Genomic DNA, 25,535 nt, shown 5'->3' with positions numbered 1-25,535 from the left:
CCAGGCGACAGAGATCAGTTTGCCTGGAGAAAATGGCCGCTTTGGCAATTGGACTCTACAGCATTATACCCCATTAAAGTCCCTTCCCTCCTGAAACCCCTCCCTTCTCAGGCTCCACATCCAAAATCTCCAGGAATTTCTCAGCCTGGCTCCCCTGTCGACAGGGGCACTGCTGGGCTCTGTCATCTGCAGATCTGTTGTAATTCCGGGAGATCTCCAGGTCCCACCTTAGGGGATCAGAGGCCTTAGGGCAAACTTTTTTCAAAGAGAGCCAGATTTGATGAAGTGAACATGCGTGAGGGCCGACCATTTTGCCTGACATTCTTAATTAAATTAATTAAATGCAAATTAACTATTTTATGCAACGTTTATTGCAAATGGCATACTTATTATGCCCATAACCACAGACTGCACCACAAAAACCATGGCTACATTCCTTCCTTTCCCCAAAGCCCCTTTAAGCTCACCAGACGCCCCCCAGCTTCTAAATCTCCAACCTTCCTTCTGGGAGCAGGAACTCTTCCTCCCCCCCCCCACTCATGTGCCTCTCTGGGACTGTCGACTCTCTCCCTTCAACCATAAAGACAGATGGATTCACATTCTAGCTGTATGAAGAAGTGAGCTGTGGCTCACAAAAGCTCATACCCTGCCAGAAAATATTTTTGTAAGTCTTTAAGGTGCTACTGGACTCTTGCTCTTTTCTCTCCCTTCAACCCTGCCGGGGGTATTCTGCCCTCCCCTCATCTGAGCCAGGAAATAAACTGGTTTTCATTCTCATGGAGTCCAAGATTCAAACACTCTGACATCTCCCGTGCAGGGAGGAAGGTGGAGTTTTTCTCCCCATGAGAGCCAGCGTGGTGTAGTGGTTAAGAGCGGTGGTTTGGAGCGGTGGACCCTGATCTGGAGAACCGGGTCTGATTTCCCCACTCCTCCACATGAGCGGCGGAGGCTAATCTGGTGAACCAGGTTGGTTTCCCCACTCCTCCACATGAAGCCAACTGGGTGACCTTGGGCTAGTCACAGCTCTCTTAGCCTTACCTACCTCACAGGGTATCTGTTGTGGGGAGGGGAAGGGCGATTGTAAGCCACCCTTAAGTGGTAGAGAAACTGGGCATATAAAAAACAACCCTTCTCTTCTTCTTTCCTTCTGACCTCTTTGCTCTCTGCTCTGGGCTTTGACCTCCGGAATGACACGGGTGTCCTCTGCAGACTCGGCCCCGTCTGAACGCGCCTCGTTTCCAAACACGATACATGCCAGGAGTCATTTATTTCCCCCACCTCATCCCTTCTTTCGAAGCAGCCACCTGCCTTGGAGAGAACCTGCTGGGGGGTCTGACTCCAAACACTTCCCGCCCCCAAATCCAGCCCCCTCTCCCCCCTGCCTTTCCTTGACTCACAATCCCCCCACCCAAGACCCATCCAGTCTCTCCCCTCCTCGCTCCCACCCACCCTGCAAATCTGGATCCCTCACGAGGCCTCCGCCATGCAGGGAAGGGGCTGCATCTCCCCCCCACCCCAGCCTTCTGCAGAGAGAAAGGAGGAAAAAGGAGAGCCAGATGGAGCAGCCCCCCACTCCCAGGCTTTTCGGTGTTTGTGTGTGTGTGTGTGGGGTGTGTCTTTCCTCTCCCGGATTGGGGCCAGCCTCTGACCTCCCTTGCATTTCCCTTCCCCACGCGCCCCCTTTTCGCTCTCTGCAAAACAGGCTGGGGGCCCGTATTAAACCGGCCCAGGGGCCGCAATTGGCCCCCGGGCCGGACTTTGGACATGACTGCCTTTGGGGATCAGAGCAGGTCAAATTCTCCCCAAGAGGAAGGTCGATTTCTGACGGGGGAAATTCTACAGAAGACCAATTCCCATTCGCAGAATCTTTGGCATCTCAGCAGAGGGGGGAATCGCCCATTCCTGTGTCAGCTGTTGGGAGCCACCCCCCCCCAAAGCTCTGCGGTCTCTCTCCCCCCCACCCCCACCCCCGTGCCTAGCAGATGCGTCAGTCAGGGCCTTTAGTATCAGGTGTACCCGGACATGGGATGGAGTTTGGCTGTGAGCCGGGAAAGAATCCCGGCAGGAGTCGGAATGGCTGAAGGGCAAAGAGGTGATGATGCGGCGCTTTGTTACCGGTGCCTGAGAACGTGAATCTAAACAGGATGCTGCTTGCTTGAAATATATGCAGATGGAAAAAGAAGGAACTCAGCTGAAGGGAGAATCCGAAGAGCAAAGCTTTCATCCCCCCCTCTTCTCCCAAGCTTCACCGCCATGGGTTTAAACTCTTGGAGGTTGGATCTGAAGTGGCAGGGGGTTGCCAACCACCAGGTGGTATTTAGCAAAAAAGCAGCAACTATGGCTGAACGGTATCTCCTAAATGTACATCAACTACTTACGTGCAGGAAACAGTACTGAATTGCTAAACAATACATATATATATCAATACACATATATATCAATACAACCAATACATAAGACACTTACAATACACAGCACTATATGAAATATACAATACACAATTGCCCGTGTGCTGTGCACATAGAATAATAAGAAAGGCCAAAGCACAAAAAGGTCATACATCTAGTTCAAAACTACTCCGTTTCTTGCACCTGCCCACCGTCTCCTCAGTGCCACATTTCCTTTTGTGAGATCTAAGGGCCTAACCGCACCTTGTGACTTCCCTGGGGTCAACATCCTTGACCCAAGTCAGGACAAATGATGCGTTGAGAGTCCCTCGCTTCCCAGGCGCACACGGGCCTGATTCAGACAGAGCAGAGGTAGAGTTGCCAAACCTCCAGGTGGTGTCTGGAGATCTCCCACTATTACAGCTGATCTCCAGGCGACAGAGATCAGTTCCCCAGGAGGAAATGGCCACTTTGGCAATTGGTCTCTTTGGAATTGATGTCCCTCCCCTCCACAAACCTTGCCCTCCCCAGGCTCTGCCCCCCAAAATTTCCAGGTATTTCCCAACCTGGAGCTGGGTTGCCAGGTCCCTCTTCGCCACCAGCAGGAGATTTTGGGGGCAGAGCCTGAGGAGGGTGGGGTTTGGGGAGGGGCTTCATTGGGGCTATAATGCCATAGAGTCCAATTGCCAAAGCGGCCCTTTTCTCCAGGTGAACTGATCTCTATCGGCTAGAGATCAGTTGTAATAGCAAGAGATCTCCAGCTACTACTAATTATAATGATTGTTATTGTAGATGCAAGATATAAAAGTCTGAAGAAGCAGATAGTAATTTATACCCACGAAACAAGATTTATTAACCTGGGATCTTGTCACGTTGGGGCGCGTTGCGCCTACAATTCGGCGCAACTGCGCCTGGTGAACTTTGCCAGAAGGAACAAACATCCTCTATGAGCAATATACATCTTACCAGTGGTTGCTGGACAAGCAGCAGTTAACAGCAATACAGAAGCTCTGGAGGAAGCTGCATGACTGGTTTGCTACGGTCAGCTGATCGGACCGACGCAGCAAGTGCATCTTAGAAGCGGCGCGGCAGTCTGCGGCAGCCGACAAGAAAATCAGCATTGTTCCAAATCCTTGGTGTTCAATGGTTTGATTGCATCAACAATTGTACACACGTTTGTTGGCTACATTTTTTATGTACAAGAGGAGTTTAGAGTATAGTATATTTGTGTGTTCATTTATTGGCGGTATAAATTATAAATTGTAACTTTACAGAATAGAAGTTTGAAATACAAAAAGAAATTGTGCTGTGGCTGCGTGTTGAGATATATTTTCCGCAAGGATTTTCCACACTACCTGGAGGTTGGCAAACCTAACCTGATGCAAGAACTTTCCCCCCCAAGGAAAACACAATGCCTAGTTAGGCCCTAAGCAAGGAGGGGTACACATAGGGTTGCCAGCTCAGGATTGGGAAATACCTGGAGATCTTGGGGGCGGAGCCTGAGGAGGGCGGGGTTTGGGGAGGGGAGGGACTTCAACGCCATGGAGTCCAATGGCCAAAGCGGCCATTTTCTCCAGGGGAACTGATCTCTGTCACCTGGAGATCAGTTGTAATAGCAGGAGATCTCCAGCTGCTACCCGGAGGTTGGCAACCCTTGGTACACATACTAATCTTGCTGGGGAGTCAGTGGCTTCTGGAATCTAATAACAATGATTAATGAGCTGATGTCTGGGATGTAATTCGAACAACGCCTAAGCATGCAAAGAGTGCCATCCCAAATGCTACTCTGTATTGTGATTGACTGATTAAGGGAGCTTAATCAGAGCTGATCTTGAATTTCAGTAAACGCTTTGCTCCCAGATGCAAATACATCTAGGCCTATAAACACGCCTAAACCTGACTCTACCGGTGGGGCGGAAGCATTTGCCCATCCGACTTTGCATGGGCCCAGCATTTCGTTTAAATGCTCCTGCAACTAGGGTTGCCAACCTGCAGGTACTAGCTGGAGATCATCTGCTATTACAGCTGATCTCCAGCTGATAGAGAAGACGATTGTCCAGATACTGAAGATTGGAAGGTCAAGATAGCAGAATATGCAGTCATGGCAAAGCACACAAGTTATGTAAACGGACAACCTAGTGAAGAGTTTCCAAAAAAAAAAAAGGAATTTATACAGTGCATAAACTTTCTAAAAAATGACATGAAAAAGTTTAGTTACAAGGTTATAACAAATATACTAAATAAAAAGTGTATATATTGAAATCCAGCTATTATTACTAATTACTCAAGAAGAGATCATGAATTTATAAAACATATGGAGTTCTAAATAATCGCTCTCTTTATGAACCACCACCAACGGAATCTAAACTTTTAAGCGTGTTCTCCATCCTGGATATAGGGGGATTCCATAGTCTATCCAATTCCTCTATGTTTTGTTAGTTTGATAGTAAGTTAATTTAATCAACACATAGCTTTGGTTGATGTTTGTTTGTTAAGAAGGTTGTTTTTTTAATGTTGCATTATTGTGTGTGTGTGTGTGTGTGTGTGTGTGTGTGTGTGTGTGTGTGTGTGTATATATATATATATATATATATATATATATATATATATATATATATATATATATATAAAAAGAGACCATGAATGAGTTAGTAAACTTAAGTTTAACTATATGTCAGAATACGGTAGATACAGTAGTCATGTCAATGAAGGATCTCATATCAAGTAGTATACAGTTAATGTGACTAAGCTAGTAAAGTCAAATATAGGGAAGGTTGACAAAATGGTTGACAGAATTGGTTATTTCCACCCAGAGAAAGTTTATTATTAATTGGGGTTACCGCATTATGTATTCCCAGCAATGTATTAAGAATTTTAAAATGTTATAAAAAATACTGTTCGCACTTTGTTTTGCCCCTTTAGCTGTGAAGACGTCTTCCAACCATTTATTAGCCATGGCATCCAAAAACCCTTTTAAAGCGATGTTTTTTGTAACATTTTCAAATTCTTAATACATCGCTGGGAATACATAATGTAGTAACCCCCAAGTTGTGTTGTAAAATTCAAGTCTGTAGTGTTTGTGTACTGTTTACGTGTTGTAGTTTTGTTTGTATTATATGTTTAATTATGAAATTAGAAAATAAAGAACACTTCTAAATTTTAAAAAAGAAAGAAAGAAACAGGGCATCTGTGGCTCAGGTACCGTATGAGTTAATTCCTGTCCAAATGTAGGACCAGCTCAGAATGTAATTAGAAGAGGTGGCTGTTGCTGCCCCCATGAGGCCAGGTTTGAGCAGTGCAATGGGCCTGTTTTAATTAGTTTCTTCTCTGGTCTATGTATTTTATTAGGGCTTTTCTACTAGTCTTTCTTCATTCTCCAACTTTCACACAAAGAAGAAGAAGAAGAGGAGAGTTGGCTTTTATACTCTGGTTTTCTCTACCTTTTAAGGAGTCTCAAACTGGCTTACAATCACCTTCCCTTCCCCTCCCCACAACAGACACCTTGTGAGGTTGGTGGAGCAGAGAGAGTTCGGAGAGAACTGTGACTAGCCCAAGGTCACCCAGCAGGCTTCATGTGGAGGAGTGGGGAATCAAACCTGGTTCTCCAGATTAGAGTCCACCGCACTTAACCACTATAGCACGCTGGCTAGGGCATGCCGCATGAATTATCTTGATCTTGGTCTTCAGCAACACATCCTTACACTTAAGAATCTTCCCTAGCTCCTTCATGGCTGCTCTTCCCAGTCACAGTTTCCTTGTGGTTTCTTGGTGGCAGTCTCCCTTTTGGTTGAGGGTGGAGCCAAGGAACAGAAAGTCCTGAATAATTTCCATTCCTTCATCATCAACCTTAAAGTTGTGTAATTCCCCAGTAGTTATTACTTTTGTCTGCTTGATGTTCAGCTGTAATCCTGCGTTGGCACTTTCTGCTTTGACCTTCATCAGGAGTTGTTTTCTGCCAGTAATGCGGTGTCACCTGCATATCTCAAATTGCTAATGTTCCTTCCACCAATCTTCACTCCACCTTCATCTAAATCTAATCCAGTTTTCCTAATGATATTTTCTGCATATAGATGGAAGAGATGGGGAGATGATAACATACATCCTTTTCCGACACCTTTGCCAACTAGAAACTTTTCTGTTTCTCCATATTCTGTCCTAACATTAGCCTCTTGGCCAGAGTACAGGTTGCGCATCAAATCAATCAGATATTGTGGCACACTAATTTCTTTTCAGACCAGCCATTAGCTTTGCATGTTCCACCCAGTCAAAACGTAATCTATGAAACACAAGCTTATTTTCTTCTGAAATTATCTCATATGCTCCAGTAACCACGTAAATTTGCAATATAATCTCTAGAGCCTCTTCCTTTTCTGAATCCAGCTTGAACATTTGGCATTTCTCATTCCATAAATGGTAGCAGCCTTTGTTGTAAGATTTTGAGCATCACTTTACTTGTGTGAGAAATTAATGCGATGGTCCAGTTGCTGCAGTCTTTGACATCTCCTTTTTTTAGAATTGGAATTTAAATGGATCATTTCCACTCTGTGGGCATTGTGTTTTTCCCCCATATTTATTGGCATACTCTTAGTAAGATCTTTGTGGACTCTGTTTCAGATATTTGGACTAGCTCCATTGATATCCCACCTGCTCCTGATGATTTGTTTCTCCCAATTACTCTTAGTGCAGCTTTTATTTCACTTTCTAAAACAGTAGGCTCTTCTTTAAAAAGTTTCTTCTTGGATGGAATCTGAGATCTATATTCATAAAATGAATGTATGAATGAGAATAGGAATGCATTTAGAAGTGGAGTTAACAAAGCAAAACAATTTGCTGCCACTTCCTGGGCAAAGTTGTTGTTACAGTTTAATATAATATAATCAAGGCATTTCCAGATCTTCTATTTCCTTCTCCCTCCCTCCCTCTCTTCAGTGACCCAGCGAAGTTATATAAGTTGCTGAGGTGAAATCAGAATACAATAAGCATCTGGCTTGGTGCATGGCATATGTGTGTAATCTCGTATTTTCTTTAAGATGCTGAAGGTAAAGGTAGTCCCCTGTGCAAGCACTGGGTCATTACTGACCCAAGTCCATCCTGACGTTTACTAGGCAGACTTTGTTTTATGGGGTGGTTTGTCATTGCCTTCCCCAGTCATCTTCCCTTTACCCCCAGCAAGCTGGGTACTCATTTTACCGATTTCGGAAGTATGGAAGGCTAAGTCAACCTTGAGCCAGCTACCTGAAACCGACTTCTGTCGGGATCAAACTCAGGTCATGAGCAGAGCTTTTGACTGCAGTGCTGCAGCTTACCACTCTTCCCTGGATTACTTGCTTGCTTTCATATTTATTCCCTGTTTACCTCCCCAAAGGGGCTTATTGCATTAATAAATACAAACAAAAGGTCACCTAGAAAGATTCATGGTGGAATGGAGATTTGAACCCAGACCTTGCAGAGCCTAGCCCAGTGCTCTAACTCTTCCACGCTGGCATAGTCTGCCTGCTTGGAAGCAAGGGTCCCCAGCCCTGTTGAACCTGTGGACACTTTTTGACCTTTGAGAAGGGGGAGTGGGTGCCATCCCAAAATGGCACCCATGGAAAGCTCAGGCCCAATTATATATATATATATTCAAAAACTATGTGCGTGACAAAAGGAATTATAATGTTTTGCAATACTTCTTGGTTGCCATGCATTGCTAATGGGGAGGGACTGTATGTGTGGCCACTTGCTCTGAGCTTGGGGTTGCCAACTTTGGATCGGGACATTCCTGGTGATTTGGGAGGTGGGGTTTGGGGAGGGGAGGGATTTCAGTGGGGTATAATGCCATAGAGTTCACCCTCCAAAGTAGCCATTTCCTCCAAGGGAGGTGATCTTTGTCACCTGGAGATCAGTTGTAATCCTGCAAGATCTCCAGGCTGCCCGTGGGGCCTGGCAACCCTGGATGGTCCTCACAGCCCTCCCCCATATTGGGGGTCCCTGCTCTGCACCCAAATTTATGTGCTAAGAGAAAGCTGTTTGAGAAAAGATTCAGAGGGGAGCCCCGTTGGTTCGCAGCAGAACGGTTAGATTTGAGTCCCGTCGCGCCAACGAGAGTTTCTGGCAATGAGCTTCCAAGAGTCAACTCCCCTTTCATCAGATACGAGTAGGAAAGAAACACTTTTGCTTGAGAAAACTTTCCCTGCGACTTCAGGCTGGAGTGAGTCAGCTGCTTGGCCCGATGCCGTTTTAGATAAGCCCACGGGCGATCTCCCACACGGGGAGTGGAAGCCAAGAAGGGTGTTTCCTTCAAGCTATCTACTGCTAATCATGGACTACGGAGTGACTCTCTTCTGATAGCAGCAGCTTTCCAGGAACAGCTTGTCACAGGGGAGCCTCAGTTGTTTCTCTCACCGTCACCCCTCCCAAAGACTTCGGGTCTTTCTTCTGATTCCGTGTGCCGTTTCTGACCGTCAGAGGTCACCTCGCTCTCCCCCTGCGTTTCCCCACGTTTTGCCCATGTTTTCAGAGACCTGTTTTATCTCAAATTTGAAAACATGGGCAAAATGAGGGGAAACGCAGGGGGACAGGCGAGGCAACCTCTGACGGTCGGTAACGGCAGTAATAACCAACACAAAGACCTGAAGTCATTGGAGGGGTGACCGCGAGGGAAACAGCCATGCATAAAAGACCATTCAGTTGCAAGCAACCCACAAGTAGTCTTGGTAGGATTGCCAACCTCCAGGTCCTAGCTGGAGATCTCCTGCTATTACAACTGATCTCCAGCCAACAGAGATCAGTTCCCCTGGAGAAAATGGCCACTTTGGCAATTGGACTCTATGGCATTGAAGTCCCTCCCCTCCCCAAACCCCGCCCTCCTCATGCTCTGCCCCAAAAACCTCCCACCCGTGATGAAGAGAGACCTGGCAACCCTAAGTCTTGGAGATGAACAGCTTCCAGAGGACAGCCCAGGCCATAAGAACATCAGTCCCTGCTGGATCAGACTGGGGCGGGGGGGGGGGGTGTCTACCAATCCAGCATCTTGTTTCACACAGTGGCCAAACAGTTTCCCTGTCCACATCTTTCCTTGATGTTGCTTACCAGCACTGGGTTTCCATTCAAGGTTTACTGTCTCTGAATGTGGAGGTTCCTTTGACTCATGGCAGCTCCCTGAATCTTTCTAATGCCCTTATCTATGTTCCTGGCCATCCCTGCTTCCATTGGTACTGACCGCCCCCCTCCCCACAGTTTAATTACTCAGTGAAGGAAGAAGTACTTCCTTTTGTCAATCCCAAATCTACTGACCATCAACTTCACTGGCTGCCCCCGAGTTTTAGTATTGCATGTGTGTGTGTGTGTGGGGGGAGTTACTTAAAATTATAGAATCACAGAGTTGGAAGGGCCACAGAGGCCATCTAGTCCAACCTCCTGCTCAATGCAGGATCAGCCTAGAGCATCCCTGACAAATGTTTGTCCAGCCGCTGCTTGAAGACTGCCAGAGAGGGGGAGCTCACCGCCTCCCTAGGTAACCCATTCCACTGTCAAACAACTCTTACTGTAAAAAAAGCTTTTTCCTAATATCCAGCCGGTACCTCTCCACCCACAATTTAAACCCATTATTGAGAGTCCTGTGATCCTCTGCTGCCAACAGGTACTGCTCCTTGCCTTCCTCTAAGTGACAGCCCTTCAGATACTTAAAGAGAGCAATCCTGTCCCCCCTCAACCTCCTCTTCGCCAGACTAAACATTCCCAAGTCCCTCAGTCTTTCCTCGCAGGGCTGGGTCTCCAGGCCCCTGATTCTCCTCCTCGCCCTCCTCTGCACCCGCCTCCATTCTGTCCACGTCCTTTTTGAAGTGGGGCTTCCAGAACTGCACACACTATTCCAGGTGCGGCCTGACCAATGCAGTGTACAGCGGAACTGTCACACCTTGCAATTTGGCTGTTATGCCTCTGTTGATACGCCCCAAGACGCCATTAGCCTTTTTTGCCACTACGTCACACTGACTGCTCATGTTTAGCTTACAGTCAACCCATACCCCTAGATTTTGTTCACACACACTGCTACCCAGAACTTGGTACTTATCCTTGTTGAAGTGCATCTCGTTCGCATCCGCCCACTTTTCCAGTGTGTTCAGATCTTGTTGAATTCTATATCTTCCAGGATGTTCGCTGCTCCTCCCAATTTGGTGTCATCTGTAAATTTAATGAGTAGTCCCCCACACCCTCACCCAGATCATTTATAAAAATATTGAAGATTACCGGGCCCAGAACCGAGCCCTGTGGCTCCCCACTGGACACCTCTCTCCATTCAGATGAAATGCCATTGACAACTACTCCTTGGGCGAGGTTCTCCAACCAGTTCCCTATCCACCTAACTCTTTGTTTACTTTCTCCACTCCATGTATAACTTTGTAAACATTTATCAAGTCCCCCCCTTATTTGTCTCCCCCCCCCAGCTGAAAAGCCTTAGATTCTTTCGTCTTTTCTGAAAGGAAAGGCCCTCCAATCTCTTAATCAACTTAGTTGCCCTCGTCTGCAATTTTTCCGAATCCGCAATATGTTTTGTGAGATACAGCGCCGGAAGCCACGCACAGCATTCCAAACTAGTCTGTGCCATAGATCTATACGAGGGCATTACAAAGAGCTATACTAGGAAAGGCTGGGCGGGGGGTTAAGGACCCATGGTCCTGATCCAAGTTGGGTCTTTGGTAAAATGATCCCCAGAATCCCTTGTTTACTGCAGGGGGAATGAGGAATGTACTTGGCTGCCCCCAGCAACACTCTACTAGATGTCAATGAGGAATTCACCTTTCCAGTTTTACCCCACCCCGCATTCCCAATCACAAATAGGTTACTCTTGGCTGCCACCAGCGGGCCACTAGGAGAGTTGCAGTCCGGCAGCCGGTAGTCTGACCTTCCCAAATCCAAAACCTCTTTTCCTGTTCCGAATTAAATGTGAAAACAGGGAAACCTTTGAAATTTCCTACTTGGGATGTTAGGAGAGTTAAGCCAGCTTTGGCCCTGTCCGGGATGGCCCAGGCTAGCCTGATCTCATCAGATCTTGGAAGCTAAGCAGGGTTGGCCCTGGTTAGTACTTGGATGGGAGACCCTCGAGGAAGTCCAGGGTCGCTATGCAGAAGCAGGCAATGGCAAACCACCTCTGAATATCCATTGCCTTTAAAACCGCATGAGGGGTCACCATAAATTGGCTATGACTCGACAGCACTTATTTGCCCTGTTTGATAGCCCCAGATAGCCTTATTTTGGCAGGTCTCGGAAGCGAAACAGGGTCAGTTCTTGGATGGGTGACCCTTGAGGAAGTCCAGAGGCAGGCAATGGTAAACCACCTCTATATGTCCTTTGCCCTGACCTGGGTGGCCCAGGCTAGCCTGATCTCATCACATCTTGGAAGCTAAGCAGGGTTGGTCCTGGTTAGTACTTGGATGGGAAATACACCAAGGAAATACAGGTTCGGTATGCAGAGGAAGGCAATGGCAAACCACTTCTGAATGTCTCTTGCCTTGAAAACCCTACTGGGTAGCCATAAGTTGTCTGCAACTGGACAGTACTTTACACACACACACGCTTCATGCGGAGGAATGGGGAAACAAAACCAGTTCACCAGATTAGCCTCCGCCGCTCATGTGGAGGAGTGGGGAATCAACCTGGTTCACTAGATTAGCCTCTACCACTCATGTGGAGGAGTGGGGAATCAAACCCGGTTCTCCAGATCAGAGTCCACAGCTCCAAACCACCGCTCTTAACCACTACACCACGCTGGCTCTCTCAAAAGTCTCTCAGACTCACACACCCCCATTTGCAACGATTGTAATAATCTTGCGGATTATAGGAGAATATTGACCAGAGTGATTGGAAAGGTCAGAGCACGGTATTGTCAGCGAGGGCCCCCAGAATGCTCCAGAGCTCGATGCAAGCAGTTCCAGGCAGTTTGTAGCTCAGTGCAGGACTTCTTAACACACTGAAAGGAATAGGGTTGCCAGTCTCCGGGTGGTGGCTGGAGATCTCCTGAGATTACAACTGAACTCCAGATGGCAAAGATCAGTTCACCTGGAGAAAATGGCACTTTGGAGGGTGGACTCTATGGCATTATACCCCACTGAAGTTCTTCCCCTCCTCAAACCCCACCCCCTTAGGCTCCACCCCCAGAATCTCCAGGTAGGTCCCATCCTGGAGCTGACAGTCCTATGCAGCCATAAGCAAAGTGCAAAAACAGCATTGGGCAGAGGAAGCAGAGGCCCACAGGTGATGCATGCTCATTTCTCCAAGGGCTCTCTGTCTAGTACCCTCCGCTGTTGACTAGGGCTGCCAACCTCCAGCTGCTAGCTGGAGATCTGCTAATGCAACTGATCTCCAGCCGATAGAGATCAGTTCACCTGGAGAAAATGGCCACTTTGGCAATTGGACTCTATGGCATTGAAGTCCCTCGCATCTCCAAACCTCGCCCTCCTCAGGCTCCGCCCCAGAGACCTCCCGCTGGTGGCAAAGAGGGACCTGGCAACCTTACTGTCGACACTTCCCTTGACTTCGTGCAACTGGGAATGATTTCAGCCATCTGCACAGGGCAGCCACTTCTGGGTTAGGAATTCCCTGGAGATTTGGGGTGGACCTTGGGGAGGGTGAGGTTTGGGGAGAAGAGGGAGCTTAGCAGGGATGTAATGCCATAGAGCCCACCCTCAAAAGCAGCCATTTTCTCCGGCGGAACTGATCTCTGTCGCCTGGAGATCAGTTGTAATTCTAGTAGATCTCCAGGCCCCACCCGGAGGTTGGCAACCCTACATCCACAGGGCTCCTTGGCCCAACCCTCGAGGTGTCTCAGATGCCGTCTGGAACGCTTCCCAGCACAGGTCAGATTTCTCTTTATGCCCCAAACATCACAAGCTAATGGTCCATCAGAGGTTTTTAGTACCTTGCCCAATAAATCAATGCCCACATTTGCAGGCACTTCGCGCCCACGGGCATGCCACCCCTTCTGCCAGAGCGAGGAGGGCCTCCTCCAGAAAGCTCAAACAACTGCAGGGGTGGGGAGGTGTGAGGTGGGGGGGGCAGGATTTCTGGATCGATCAGATGGCCCATTCCCAGCCAGGGCAGAGGAAGGGGGAAGGCTGTTGATCAGCTGCCAGAGCTCTAGCAGAGAGGGGTGCCAACTCTGGCCTGGGAAGTCTGGAAAATTTTGGGGTAGTGCCCTGGGAGGGGGACGGTTGGGAAGAGGAGTTGGTAGGGTTGCCAACCTCCAGGTGGTGTCTGGAGATCTCCTGCTATTACAACTACTCTCCAGGCGACAGAAATCAGCTTCCCTGGAGAAAATGGCCACTTTGGATGTACTCCTTTTATGACTGGGATCTCCGGTGAAGAACACTTCCTGGAGAGCCAGCATGGTGTAGTGGTTCCCCACTCCTCCTCCACGTGAGCGGTGGAGGCTAATCTGGTGAACCGGGTTGGTTTCCCTGCTCCGCCACACAAAGCCAGCTGGGTGACCTGGGGCTAGTCATAGCTCTTTTAGAGCTCTCTCAGCCCCACCTACCTCACAGGGTGTCTGTTGTGGGGAGGGGAGGGGAAGGAGATTGTAAGCCGGTTTGGTTCTACTTTAAGTGGCAGAGAAAGTTGGCATAGAAAAATCAACTCTTCTTCTTCCCGCCAGGCTCTCAGGGCTCTGGGATAACACCTCATACGCCGATAATATGGGAGGGCCAGAAGAGGAGAACTGGGAAGTGTCCCTTCCAACAGGAACTCTCATCAAACCTCTTCCACGGAGAACATATTTTCCCAACTGGTCCTGCAGCTCAAACTTTTCCACACAGAAGGAGGGTGGAGACTAACTGGGTGTCTTTGCAGTGGGCATCCCTGGGACGAAGATAGGGTTGCCAGGTCCCTCTTCTCCACCGGCGGGAAGTTTTTTGGGCAGAGCCTGAGGAGGGCAGGATTTGGGGAGGGGAGGGACTTCAATGCCATAGAATCCAATTGCCAAAGCGGCCATTTTCTCCAGGGGAACTGATCTCTATTGGCTGGAGATCAGTTGCATTAACAGATCTCCAGCTGATACCTGGAGGTTGGCAACCCTAGACGAAGACGATAAGCCTCAGGTGGCGGAGGAGGATCGCTTCAGCACAGACCCCTGCTTAGAAGGCTTTTTTGACTATTCACAAGCAGCCAGTCTTAAAACTGAATCGGCTGTTGGATACCGGCCAGTCTGTGATCCTGTAAACTGTGTGCCTCTCCTTTGGTTGCACTACAGGCTGCCCCCATCAAACACTCACTGCATCTTTAGACAATGGTCTCAGTCCAAGAAAAACAGAGCAAATGATTCCTACACGGAAGCAAAAAACAGAAGCCACATCCAGCCCTTTATTTAGATCAACCAAAACCACAACGGGCCAGCTTTGGAGTTCTCCAGAACTTTTCGGCAGGTTGGGCGCCGAACACGGAACGGAGAGTTCTGGAGGATTCAAACTCTTGCCTGCTCTGTTGCATTCTTCTAACTGGGCTTTAGTAAAAGGCCTTTTTGTTCCGGACTTTGCAACAGACCAAGACCGCTTCCTTCACCTTTTGTCGCACTGAACCCACGAGTTCTCAAAGGCCCCACTTTCGAATGCGGGTTTCCCAAAAAAACAAGTCCAGAACATGATTTACAGATCTCAAACGCTCCCTTTGGCGCAGCTCTATTTAAAACCATCCCTGAGTGTTTGGGGAGGTGCCAGGTGCCACTCACGGCTGCCTGCAACCCGACAAATCCAATGGAAGCCTGGCCCTTCTTCCCTTTCCCTCCTCCCTGCTCAAAAGCAAGGTCTCAGGACGGAGGCAACACTGGAGCTGCCGCCTCTCCTCGTGCCGGTTTCCTCCGACTGTGGTCTGCACGGAGGCAGACTTCCTCCTCCTCCCCTGGGTGTAGCCGTGAGCCTCGGAGAATAGAGCGCACAGCTGTCCCCAACAATGGCCCGGCCTTCCTTTCTGTACCTGTCAACCAGTGGACTGATATAAAAGAGGCGACTGAGCAGAGCGCCGTGACCCCTCACACACACCTAACACACCCGTGGCTGTCCTGCCCGCCTCTCCCCGTCGAGTTTTTCATCTCCTCTGAACAAATCTGAGACTGGAGGGAAACTTCTGCCGGGGGATAATACAACCATGAGCTCCTTGCGCCTGAACAACCGAGCCGAGAGCCATTTCCAAGCACAGGAAGAGCATGAGCTGGAGACGCTGGGGAAGAAAGCCTGGGACAACCCTGTTTACAACGGCTCGCCTTCTTCCTCGCTGAAGATCAGGGCCATCTACAACCCCAAGTCCATCCTGGAAAACCCCTACGAGAACATTGAGAGACCGAGCGATCCCCTGCCCTATCAGGATGAGAGGAGGGAAGTTGAGGAAGCCAAGAAGAAGTCCGTCCCCAGGTGCTGCTTCCATATCGTCAAAGGCATTCGAGGTAACCTTTTTTTGGGGGGTGGGGGGTGGGAGCCTGGATTGGTAAATCCTGGGAGGGGGGGCTGCCTGCCATATACATCAGATCCATGGCTGACCAAGAGCATAACGTCTGTACAATGACTGGTGGAACCACTGTACTGTCCAGAATCTATTGGTTTGCAGTGTCTCAGCTGAGTTGTATGATCAACAAACAACGGGGGGGAAAGCTAATGCGATCTTGGGGTGCATCAACAGAGGCAGAACATCCAAATTGCAAGATGTCATAGTCCCGCTGTACACCGCATTGGTCAGGCCGCACCAGGAGTATTGCTTGCAGTTCTGGAGGTCCCACTTCAAAAAGGATGTGGACAGAATCGAGCGGGTGCAGAGGAGAGCGACGAGGATGATCAGGGGTCTGGAGACCGAGCCCTGCGAGGAAAGGCTGAGGGTCTTGGGAATGTTTGGTCTGGAGAAGAGGAGGCTGAGAGAAGACGTGATTGCTCTCTTGAAGTATTTGAAGGGTTGTCACTTAGAGGAGGGCAGGGAGCTGTTCCTGTTGGCCATAGGACTCATAATAATGGGTTTAAATTGTGGGTGGAAAGGTACTGGCTGGATATTAGGGGGAAAGTTTATTACAGTAAGAGTTGTTCGACAGTGGAATTGGCTCCCTAGGGAGGTGGTGAGCTCCCCCTCACTGGCAGTCTTTAAGGAGCGGCTGGACGAGCATTTGTCAGGGATGCTCTTGGGCTGATCCTGCATTAAGCATGTGGGTTGGACTAGATGGCCTGTAAGGCCCCTTCCAACTTTATGGTTCTATGATTCTAACAGGCAGCAAAGCCAGAAAGCAGATGGAGCTTCCTAATTCTGCAGGTCCTGCCGGAGCTTACAGATAAATATTGATTTCGCTCGAGCATCCCAAATAGACAGATGGAGTTGATGGTGTCAAACATGCTTACCTGAATATTGTCGAAGGCTTTCACGGTCAGGTAAGCATTGGTTCTTGTAGGTTATCTGGGCTGTGTGACCGTGGTCTTGGTATTTTCTTTCCTGACGTTTCTCCAGCAGCTGTGGCTTCAGAGTAACACTGAAGGACAGTGTCTCTCAGTGTCAAGTGTGTAGGAAGAGTAATATATAGTCAGACCCAAATATATATATAGCTCAAACCCAACCCCATTCTGACTATATATTACTCTTCCTACACACTTGACACTGAGAGACACTGTCCTTCAGTGTTACTCCTCTGAAGATGCCTGCCACAGCTGCGGGCGAAACGTCAGGAAAGAAAATACCAAGACCACGGTCACACAGCCCGGATAACCTACAAGAACCAATGCTTACCTGACCTTGTTGCCTTTTTGTAACTGTTTACCTTTTTGGAAAGCTGGGAATTTGTGAGGATTCGGGTACAAGGAGAGTGCTATGGAGCTAGGAGATGCTGTTGTCAACCACAGGCAAGATGTCAGCTGTAGAGACATTTAATCTACTGCCGTCATGCTTGAGGTCTGACTTATTCGGGGCCAAGAGGAGGATTTCCTCAGTGGTCCAGTAGTGGATCACATTTATTTTGCACGAAGTGGGGGGAAGGCAGCATGAAACAGCCCAATCTTGTCAATTCACAGAAGCTAAGCAGGGTTACTACTTGTATGGGAGACCACCAGGGAAGACTCTGCAGAGGAAGGCCATGGCAAACCACCTCTGCTTCAGTTGCAAGCTGATAGCTCTTATATTATATGTAGATACTCAAAAACAAGACTGGGTTTTCCCCCAGGTATGCCATCAAAAAAAGAAGAAGAAAAAGAAGGGGTCATCGTTAAGTTTGCAAACAAGTTGCAGTTATATCCAATAACAACAACAAAAAAACTTTTTGTGTTTAATGTTTTTGGGGGTTCACCTTACATTCAGAGTCATCTTCCCTTTGAGTAAATATGGTATTTGCTTTCCCTTGAGAAGTGCAGCTCGACTCACTTCTTTGAGCTACCTGGAGCTACGTTCACCTTGCTGACGCCTGTCCCGCAGGGCACAAACTCTCTGTTTATGGCCCAGGTGTCCTGTTGGCTGGTTTCTGAGCAGAGAGCAAGTTGGTTTGCAAGATCAAGGAACTGGATGGGTGGAAGCGAGCTCCGCAGTTGCTAGCCAACTTTAGGACATACTCCACCACCGTGTATTTTTCCATGTGGCAAAATAGTCAGAGAGGTGGGAGCTGTCCCATAATAAATAGACGGACTGATGGAAGCTGGAGCCTTTAATAAGTGGTAGCAAGCCCTGGTACGACGAGATCTCGGAAATCATATAATCATGAGAAGGTGCAGAAAAGAGCAACCAAAATGCCCAGGGAGCTAGAGCAACTGCCCTATGAGGAGCAGTTAAAACGCTTAGGTCTGTTTAGCTTGGAAAGAAGGCAGGTGAGGGGAGACATGATAGAGGTCTATAAAATTATGCAGGGTATGGAGAGGGTGGACAGGAAGAAGTTTTTCTCCCTCTCATAATACCAGAACGCAGTGAAGTTGGAGGGTGAGAGATTCAATAACAGATAAAAGGACTGAAAACCAATAAAAATATTTATATATTAAAAAAAAACAGATAAAAGGAAGTATTTCTTCGCAGAATGCAGAGTTAAATTGTGGAACTCCCTGCCTGGAAGGCTTTAAGAAGGGAGTGAACATGTTCATGGAGGAGGGGGCTATCCATGACTACTAGTCAAAAGTGGATGCTAGTCATGATGCATACCTATTCTCTCCAGGATCAGAGGAGCAGGCCTGTTATATGAAGTGCTGTGGAGCACAGGCAGGATTAGTGCTGCTGCAGCTGTCTTGTTTGTGGGCTTCCTGGAGGCACCTGGTTGGCCACTGTGTGAACAGACTGCTGGACTTGATGGGCCTGGGTCTGATCCAGAAGGGCTTTTCTTGATGTTCTTATAGAGTTGGAAGGGGGCACACAGGCCATCTAGTCCAACCCTCTGCTCAATGCAGGATCAGCCTGGAGCATCCCAGCAAGAGGCCTGGGGATGGGAGGGAGGGTTGCCAACCTTCAGGTGGGGTCTGGAGATCTCCCAGAATTTCAACTGGTCTCCAGACTACAGAGATCAGTTCCCTTGGAGAAAATAGCTGCTTTGGAGGGTGGACTCTATGGTCTTATACCCTGCTGAGGTCCCTCTCTTCCCTAAATCCTGTCCTCCCCAGGCTCCACCCCCCAAATCTCCAGGAATTTCCTGACCTGGAGCTGGCAACCCTGGCAACCATGTACTCCATAGTGTCATCCTAGGCTGCCCTCCGCTGACATTTGGAGGTTTTTAAGCAGAGGCTAGATGGCCATCTGACAGCAAGGCTGATTCTGCGAACTTAGGCAGATCCTGAGAGGGAGAGCAGGAAGGGTTGTGCCAGTGTTTGGCTCTTGTGGGGAGGCAACGTGGTGTAGTGGTTAAGAGCGGTGGTTTGGAGCGGTGGACTCTGATCTGGAGAACCAGGTTTGATTCCCCCACTTCTCCACATGAGCAGCGGAGGCTAATCTGGTGAACTGGTTTTGTTTCCCTACTCCTACACAGGAAGCCAGCTGGGTGACCTTAAGCAAGTCACAGCTCTCTCAGCCCTACCTACCTCACAGGGTGTCTGTTGTGGGGAGGGGAAGGGACAGTGTTTGTAAGCCGATTTGAGTCTCCCTTAAGTGGTAGAGAAAGTTGGCATATAAAAACCAATTATTCTTCTTTTCTTGCATGCCCAGGAAAATGCTAATCGCTACTTTGGGGTCAGGAAGCCAGATTGGCCGGGGATCCTGGAGGTTTTTCCCCCCATCTTCTGGGCATGGAGTAGGGGTCAGTTGGGGTGTCGGGGGGTAGTTGTGAATTTCTTGCATTGTGCAGGGGGTTGGACTAGATGACCCTGGTGGTGAAGTGCCTGGTTGTCTGATAGAGTCCAATGATAGACAACCAGGAGAAGGCTAAGCAACAGTTCTTTATTTAGCTAAACACAGACCTGGGGTGAACAACCCACAAATAAGATGCAGAGTTATTCACCAGACAAACAAAGGAAGCTTACTATCATTTATGCATTTGCATGGGGCAGGCCCATGGCTGCTGACAAGCAGATTGATACATAAAAGCACCAATACGCATTAGGTGTCTACTTCACTCTAATTAGCATAGCTTATAGATATTGCCCGAAGGCGTCTCTAAGCAAGTTTTAGGTCTTGTGATCTTAGTAACTAGAAACCACATTCCTAAGGATGAAGGCAATTCAAAGACACTGTTTTCTGTACTGGTGAAAGGCCGTACCAGGCAAGCAATGTAATCTGTTGGCCTCTTATAGTTGTGGATGCCAACGTTCCCAAAGCTTCCATGTGTGTGCATATGAATACATAGTGATCTAAACCAGCCCTTATATCTGGGCATTACAGTGGTCCCCTCCAACTCTAAGATGCTTTGACATCCCCCCTGTAGGAGTGTTTCGTCAGCCAGGCCTATACTTGCAGTGCGCCCGGCAGCAATCAACGATTGCTCCTCAGAATGGCAAACCGAAGGGCCGCACCAGTCACTGGGATTAAAAATACCCCAAAAGCTGATGGTGTAAATGAGGAGGAATATTTTAGCATTCAGGTAAAAAAAACAAACGGCATGAGTTATCCGCGGAGACTTGCAGCTATACTGTAGCTGCTAGTTCCCGGTGGCAACTTGTAAAAAAACACACAGAAGGCCCAATTTGGATCAGGACCACTGCATGGGAGAAGGAGGAATTCCTCCTCCTTCTGCACAATGGTGCCAGTCCAGATTAAGACCTGCTGTTCCTTTGTTCTCAAAAGTTGCCACCAGGAACTAGCATCTACAATATAGCTGCAAGTCCTCTTGGTGATCTCGAATGGTTTATAACATCTAGTTAGGATCCTAGATCAGTTGCTACATGATGGCAGAAACTCCCCTGAGGCACACTGGCGTGGGGCCCAACAACCACGTGCAGATTAAGTAATGGAAAAATGGGTTAAGATTGTCACCCAGTTTTGTACATCCTGGAGCTTAAGAAAGACAGGGCGTATATCCTACAACTCTGCTCAGCAAAATTTGAAACCTCTTCCACCGCTGGCTAGGGTTGCCAACCTCCAGTAGGGGGGTGGAGATCTCCCACTACTGCAGCTTGTCTCCAGGCGACAGAGATCAGTTCCCCTAGAGAAAATGGTCGCTTTGGAAGGTGGATTCTATGGCATTATACCCCATTAAAGCCCCTCTCCAAACTACGCCCTCCTCAGGCTCCACCCACAAAATCTCCAGGTATTTCCCAAACCGGACCTGGCAACCCTCCCAATCAGTGAGAGGTTTTAGGGGCCGGGGTTGAAGCGGTTTTACTTCCGGAAGCGCCGCATTGCTGTAGCTGAGTGCGAAAGCAGCCACGGTAATGCCGCCCTTCTGGAAGTAAAAACGGCCCAGAGCGGCTGGGTGGATTGGCGGGCAATTGCCCGCCAATACCACCCACCTGCCAACCCTAACGATGACTGGGGGGACACTCTATCACTCTTCCCAAGAGTGGAGCATTCCCCCCCCCATTACAATTGATCTCCAGACAACCAAGATCAATTCCCCCGGAGAAAACGGTTGCTTTGGAGGGGGGCTCTGTGGCGTTATACCCTGCTGAGGTCCCTCCCCAAACCCCAGCCTCCCCAGGCTGCACCCACAAAATCTCCAGGTATTTCCCAAATCTGAGCTGGCAACCCCAGCCTGGATCCATGCACACCCATTTTGGGACATGGAGGCTCACTCAGGGTGCACCCACCCAGCTCTGCACATACCCCGACCCCCAGAGTGGGGGGCTGCCTGGATAGTGGCTTGCCGAGGGTGTCCAAGGCCCCGGGCTGAGCTGTCCAGAGCTCCGGCTGCACAGAACTGGAAAGGGTGCCGAGCAGCCAAGCTTTTCGCCTCCCCCACCTGAGGGCCCTGAGTGCTTTCGATTAGCGGAGAGGTGCTGGATCCATCCCCTGGGCGTCCGCAGGGCTGAACCTCTTGATACGATATGAAAGGCGCCCACGCCCTTTGGATATCGACAGGGGCCAGCCTACTGGGCTTTCAAGTGGAAATTCGCACCTGCTGTGGGATGAAAGTCTGCCTTAGAACAACCACAGCACAAACAAACAGAGGGCCATTAGTGGCACAACATGGTCTAGCTTTTTAATGGCGAGGCAGGACAGCCCCCCTGCAGTGCCCTGATCAAAGAAGCCAATGCTCTCCTTGCCCTGTGCCAGTGTTAGACATGGCCTCTTCTGCAAGCGCTCCAGAGCCAAATGTGCTTCAGCATGGAGGGGTGGGTGGGATGTTGGAACAACCAGTAGCAGGCAAGGGTTTCTGTGCGAGGAAAGGGCTTCTTCCCTGACCTCGATGGCCCAGGCAAGCCAGATGTTGTCCGATTTCGTCAGGAAGCTAAGCAGGGTCGGCCCTGGTTGGTACTTGGGTGGGAGGCCACCAGGGAACTCCAGAGGTGCTATGCAGAGGCAGCCAATGGCAACCCACCTCTGTGAGTGGGGTTGCCATGAGTGTGTTGTGACTCAAGAGCACGTCCTTCTGCCCTGACCTGGATGGCCTAGGCTAGCTTGAAAGCTAAGCAGGGTCAGTCCTGGTGAGGACTTGGATGGGAGACCACCAGGGAAGTCCAGGGTTGCTCTGCAGAGGCCGGCAATGGCAAAACATCTCTGTTGGTCCCTTGCCTTGAAAACCATGTGATGTAGGGTTGCCAGCTCCGGGTTGGGAAATACCTGAATATTTTGGGGGTGGAGCCTGAAGAGGGCAGGGTTTGGGGAGAGGGGGGACTTCAATGCCATAGAGTCCACTTGCCAAAGCAGCCGTTTTATCCAAGGGAACTGGTTTGTTTTCTGTTGTTTTCTGTTTTCTAATTTGTTTCTGTTGCCCCAGAGGGTCGGACCAGAACCAACGGGTTGAAATGAAATCAAAAGAGTTTCCGTCTAGACATTAGGAAGAACTTTCTAGCAGTTAGAGCGGTTCCTCAGTGGGACAGGCTTCCTCGGGAGGTGGTGAGCTCTCCTTCCCTGGAGGTTTTGAAGCAGAGGCTAGATGGCCATCTGTCAGCAATGCTGATTCTGTGACCTCAGGCAGATCATGAGAGGTAGGGCATCTTGGCCATCATCTGGACTGGAGTAGGGGGTCACTTGGGGTGTGTGAGGGGAGGTAGTTGTGAATTTCCTGCATTGTGCAGGGGGTTGGACTAGATGACCCTGGTGGTCCCTTCCAACTTTATGGTTCTATGATTTCTATCACCTGGAGATTAGTTGTAATAGCGTGAGATCTCCAGCCACCACCTGGAAGTTTGCAACCCTACCCATGCGGGGTCAGCATAAGTCGGCTATGACTTGATACTTCCTAGCATCAAAGGGCTTGTTGTGTGTGTAAGGTGCCGTAAAATTGCCACTGACTTATAGCGATCCCTTATGGGGTTTTCAAGGCAAGAGACTGACAGAGGTGGTTTTGCCATTGCCTGCCTCTGCACAACAACCCTGGATTTTCCTGGTGATGTCCCACCCAGTTGCTAACAAGGGCTGACCCTGCTTGGCTTCTGAGATCTGATGAGATCAGGCTAGCCTGGGCCATCCAGGTCAGGGCAAAGAGATGCTTTATAAACAGAGATAAGACAGAGGTACAAAGGTAATCCATGCACAGACATTTTTCTTCTCTACTTCCTTCAACACAGTGGGCATCTCGACTTGGGGGCAGGGGCTCTCTCAAAGGCCGTGGATGACCTGGGCAGGTTATGCCAACCCCGGAGAACTTCATCCCAACACATTTCCACTCTAAATAAATCATAATGAACGAGCTTGAACATTTTGGCTTACCTCGACTTTTAGCTGTATCCTGAAGCTGTAAAAGGGTCAAGAGACCTCCCCTTAAAGTGTGAACTCTGGATCTTTCACAATAGGAACATGGACCGCTGGCCCCAAAACTAGTTGCCATTCCACACCCTCTCTGCACGTCCAAGAAAGTAGATGATCACCTGAAAGAGCAGACAGGGAAACCCCAAAGGACAATCTTCATTTGCCGTTTATATTGTTCTCTTTCCAGGACTGTGGGGGACGACTTTGACCGAAAACACAGCTGAAAACCGTGAGCTTTACGTGAAGACCACGCTGCGTGAACTTCTGGTCTACATTGTATTCTTGGTGGATATCTGCTTGTGTGAGTACTACACGTTGGGGTACTCTAGTGATGCAGGTGTTGCGCACCTCCCTCTGGTTCAACCCCGTAACCTTTCCAAGCAGGGAAACTGAAAGGGCTCTGTGTTTTTTCTTACTTGCCTGTTACTGACAGTTAATTCAGCTTTAATTAACATACATTGCATGAATATATATTTTATTAAGGCTAAATATGACTAGTTCCACTACAAAACAGAGGCCTTTGCAAGCAGCTCACCCAGTTACTTCCGTCACAAAGTGGCAAAGAAAGGGGAGAAATAAGTGTCCGTTCTCATCTATTAGAGCTATGCCGTATATTCTCAAGGAGAGCCAGCATGGTGTAGTGGTTAAGAGCAGTGGTTTGGAACGGTGGACTCTGATCTCCTCCAAATAAAGCCAGCTGGGTGACCTTGGGCTAGTCACACTCTCTCAGCCCCACCTACCTCACAGGGTGTCTGTTGTAGGGAGGGGAAGGGAAGATGATTGTAGGCCGGTTTGATTCTTCCTTAAGTGGTAGAGAAAGTCGGCGTATAAAAACCAACTCTTCTTCTTCTTCTTTAGTTTTGAGAGATTAAAAAAATAACCATTTGGTAGAACAATTCCCTGGGGAAAAAACGCCTTTTGACCGTATAAATATTCACCCTTTTCCCGTTCTGTAATTTTTCCCTGGGCTTTGATGCCATTTTTTTCACTAAGGGTGAAAACGCATGGTCACTTAGCCCAGTTCCAGCCCAGTTCCAGCCCCGGTCTACCCAGGATCAAATGAACCCGCATTACCTGGAATGAGCAGGGAATAAACTGTGTGCAAATGGATCCATGTAAACAGAAAATGTGGGTTCCTGCTGAGTAAGCCCTTTCCCCCCCAGCTCCTGGTGATTGGTCCTTTCGAATTGACTAATGGAGGCTTCCCCCCCCCCCCCGCTTGTAATTTTAAAAGCATTTTAAGAACTAAAAAACAAAAAACGGAGCTACCTGAAAGAAGGGGGGGGGGAAATCCAAGCCTCGTTTTAAAAAAGACTTTCTTTTTCTCCGAAAAAGCTCAGAAGTAGCAGCAGGCAGGAAACAGTTGAATCCCTGCCACTTCAAACACTGCTTCGCGATTGGCTGTGAGAGATGCCAATCATCTGTGTTTCCCCGTTTCTGTTTCTGTTTCTCCCAGAAGAAGAGTGGGAAAGGGCGGGTTCATTTCGCTTCGATACAGGGCTGAAAGAAGAGTAAATAAAGTATCGTCCGTTTGCAAAGATTTGATCCTGGGTGAAACTGGGAGGGAACTGGGCTGGAACGGGGCTGCAACTGGGCTAAGTGACGATGCGTTTTCGCCCTAAGACAATTCCAGAGGGCAGGCCGTGCAGACTCTATTATGGAGAACCGGGTTGGTTTCCCCACTCCTCCACATGAAGCCAGCTGGGTGACCTTGGGCCAGTCACGGTTCTCTCCGAACTCTCTCAGCCCCACCTACCTCACAGGGTGGCTGTTGTGGGGAGAGGAAGGGAAGGTGATTGTAAATCGGTTTGATTCTTCCTTAAGTGGTAGAGAAAATCAGGGTATAAAAACCAGCTCTCCTTCTCCTTCTCCATGAGCTCTCATCCCCACTCACCACCCACCCCT

At 48.8% G+C, this 25,535-nt stretch overlaps 1 protein-coding gene across 1 annotated transcript in view; it reads left to right on the top strand.

Moving 5' to 3' along the window:
- Positions 1–15,492: 15,492 nt before the first annotated feature.
- PKD2L1 (polycystin 2 like 1, transient receptor potential cation channel) overlaps positions 15,493–25,535 on the top strand; it is a 34,394-nt gene continuing 24,351 nt past the window's right edge. The window contains exons 1-2 of the mRNA XM_056849761.1: positions 15,493–15,795; positions 23,818–23,931. Of these exons, the coding sequence (XP_056705739.1) occupies positions 15,501–15,795; positions 23,818–23,931 (409 nt within the window). The 5' untranslated portion in view covers positions 15,493–15,500. The remainder of the gene's footprint in view (positions 15,796–23,817; positions 23,932–25,535) is intronic.

This window comes from Euleptes europaea, chromosome 5 (assembly GCF_029931775.1).
Source record: "Euleptes europaea isolate rEulEur1 chromosome 5, rEulEur1.hap1, whole genome shotgun sequence".
NCBI lineage: Eukaryota > Metazoa > Chordata > Lepidosauria > Squamata > Sphaerodactylidae > Euleptes > Euleptes europaea.
The sequence above is the reverse complement of the archived record's forward strand: the minus strand, read 5'-3'. Positions and strand labels throughout refer to the sequence as shown.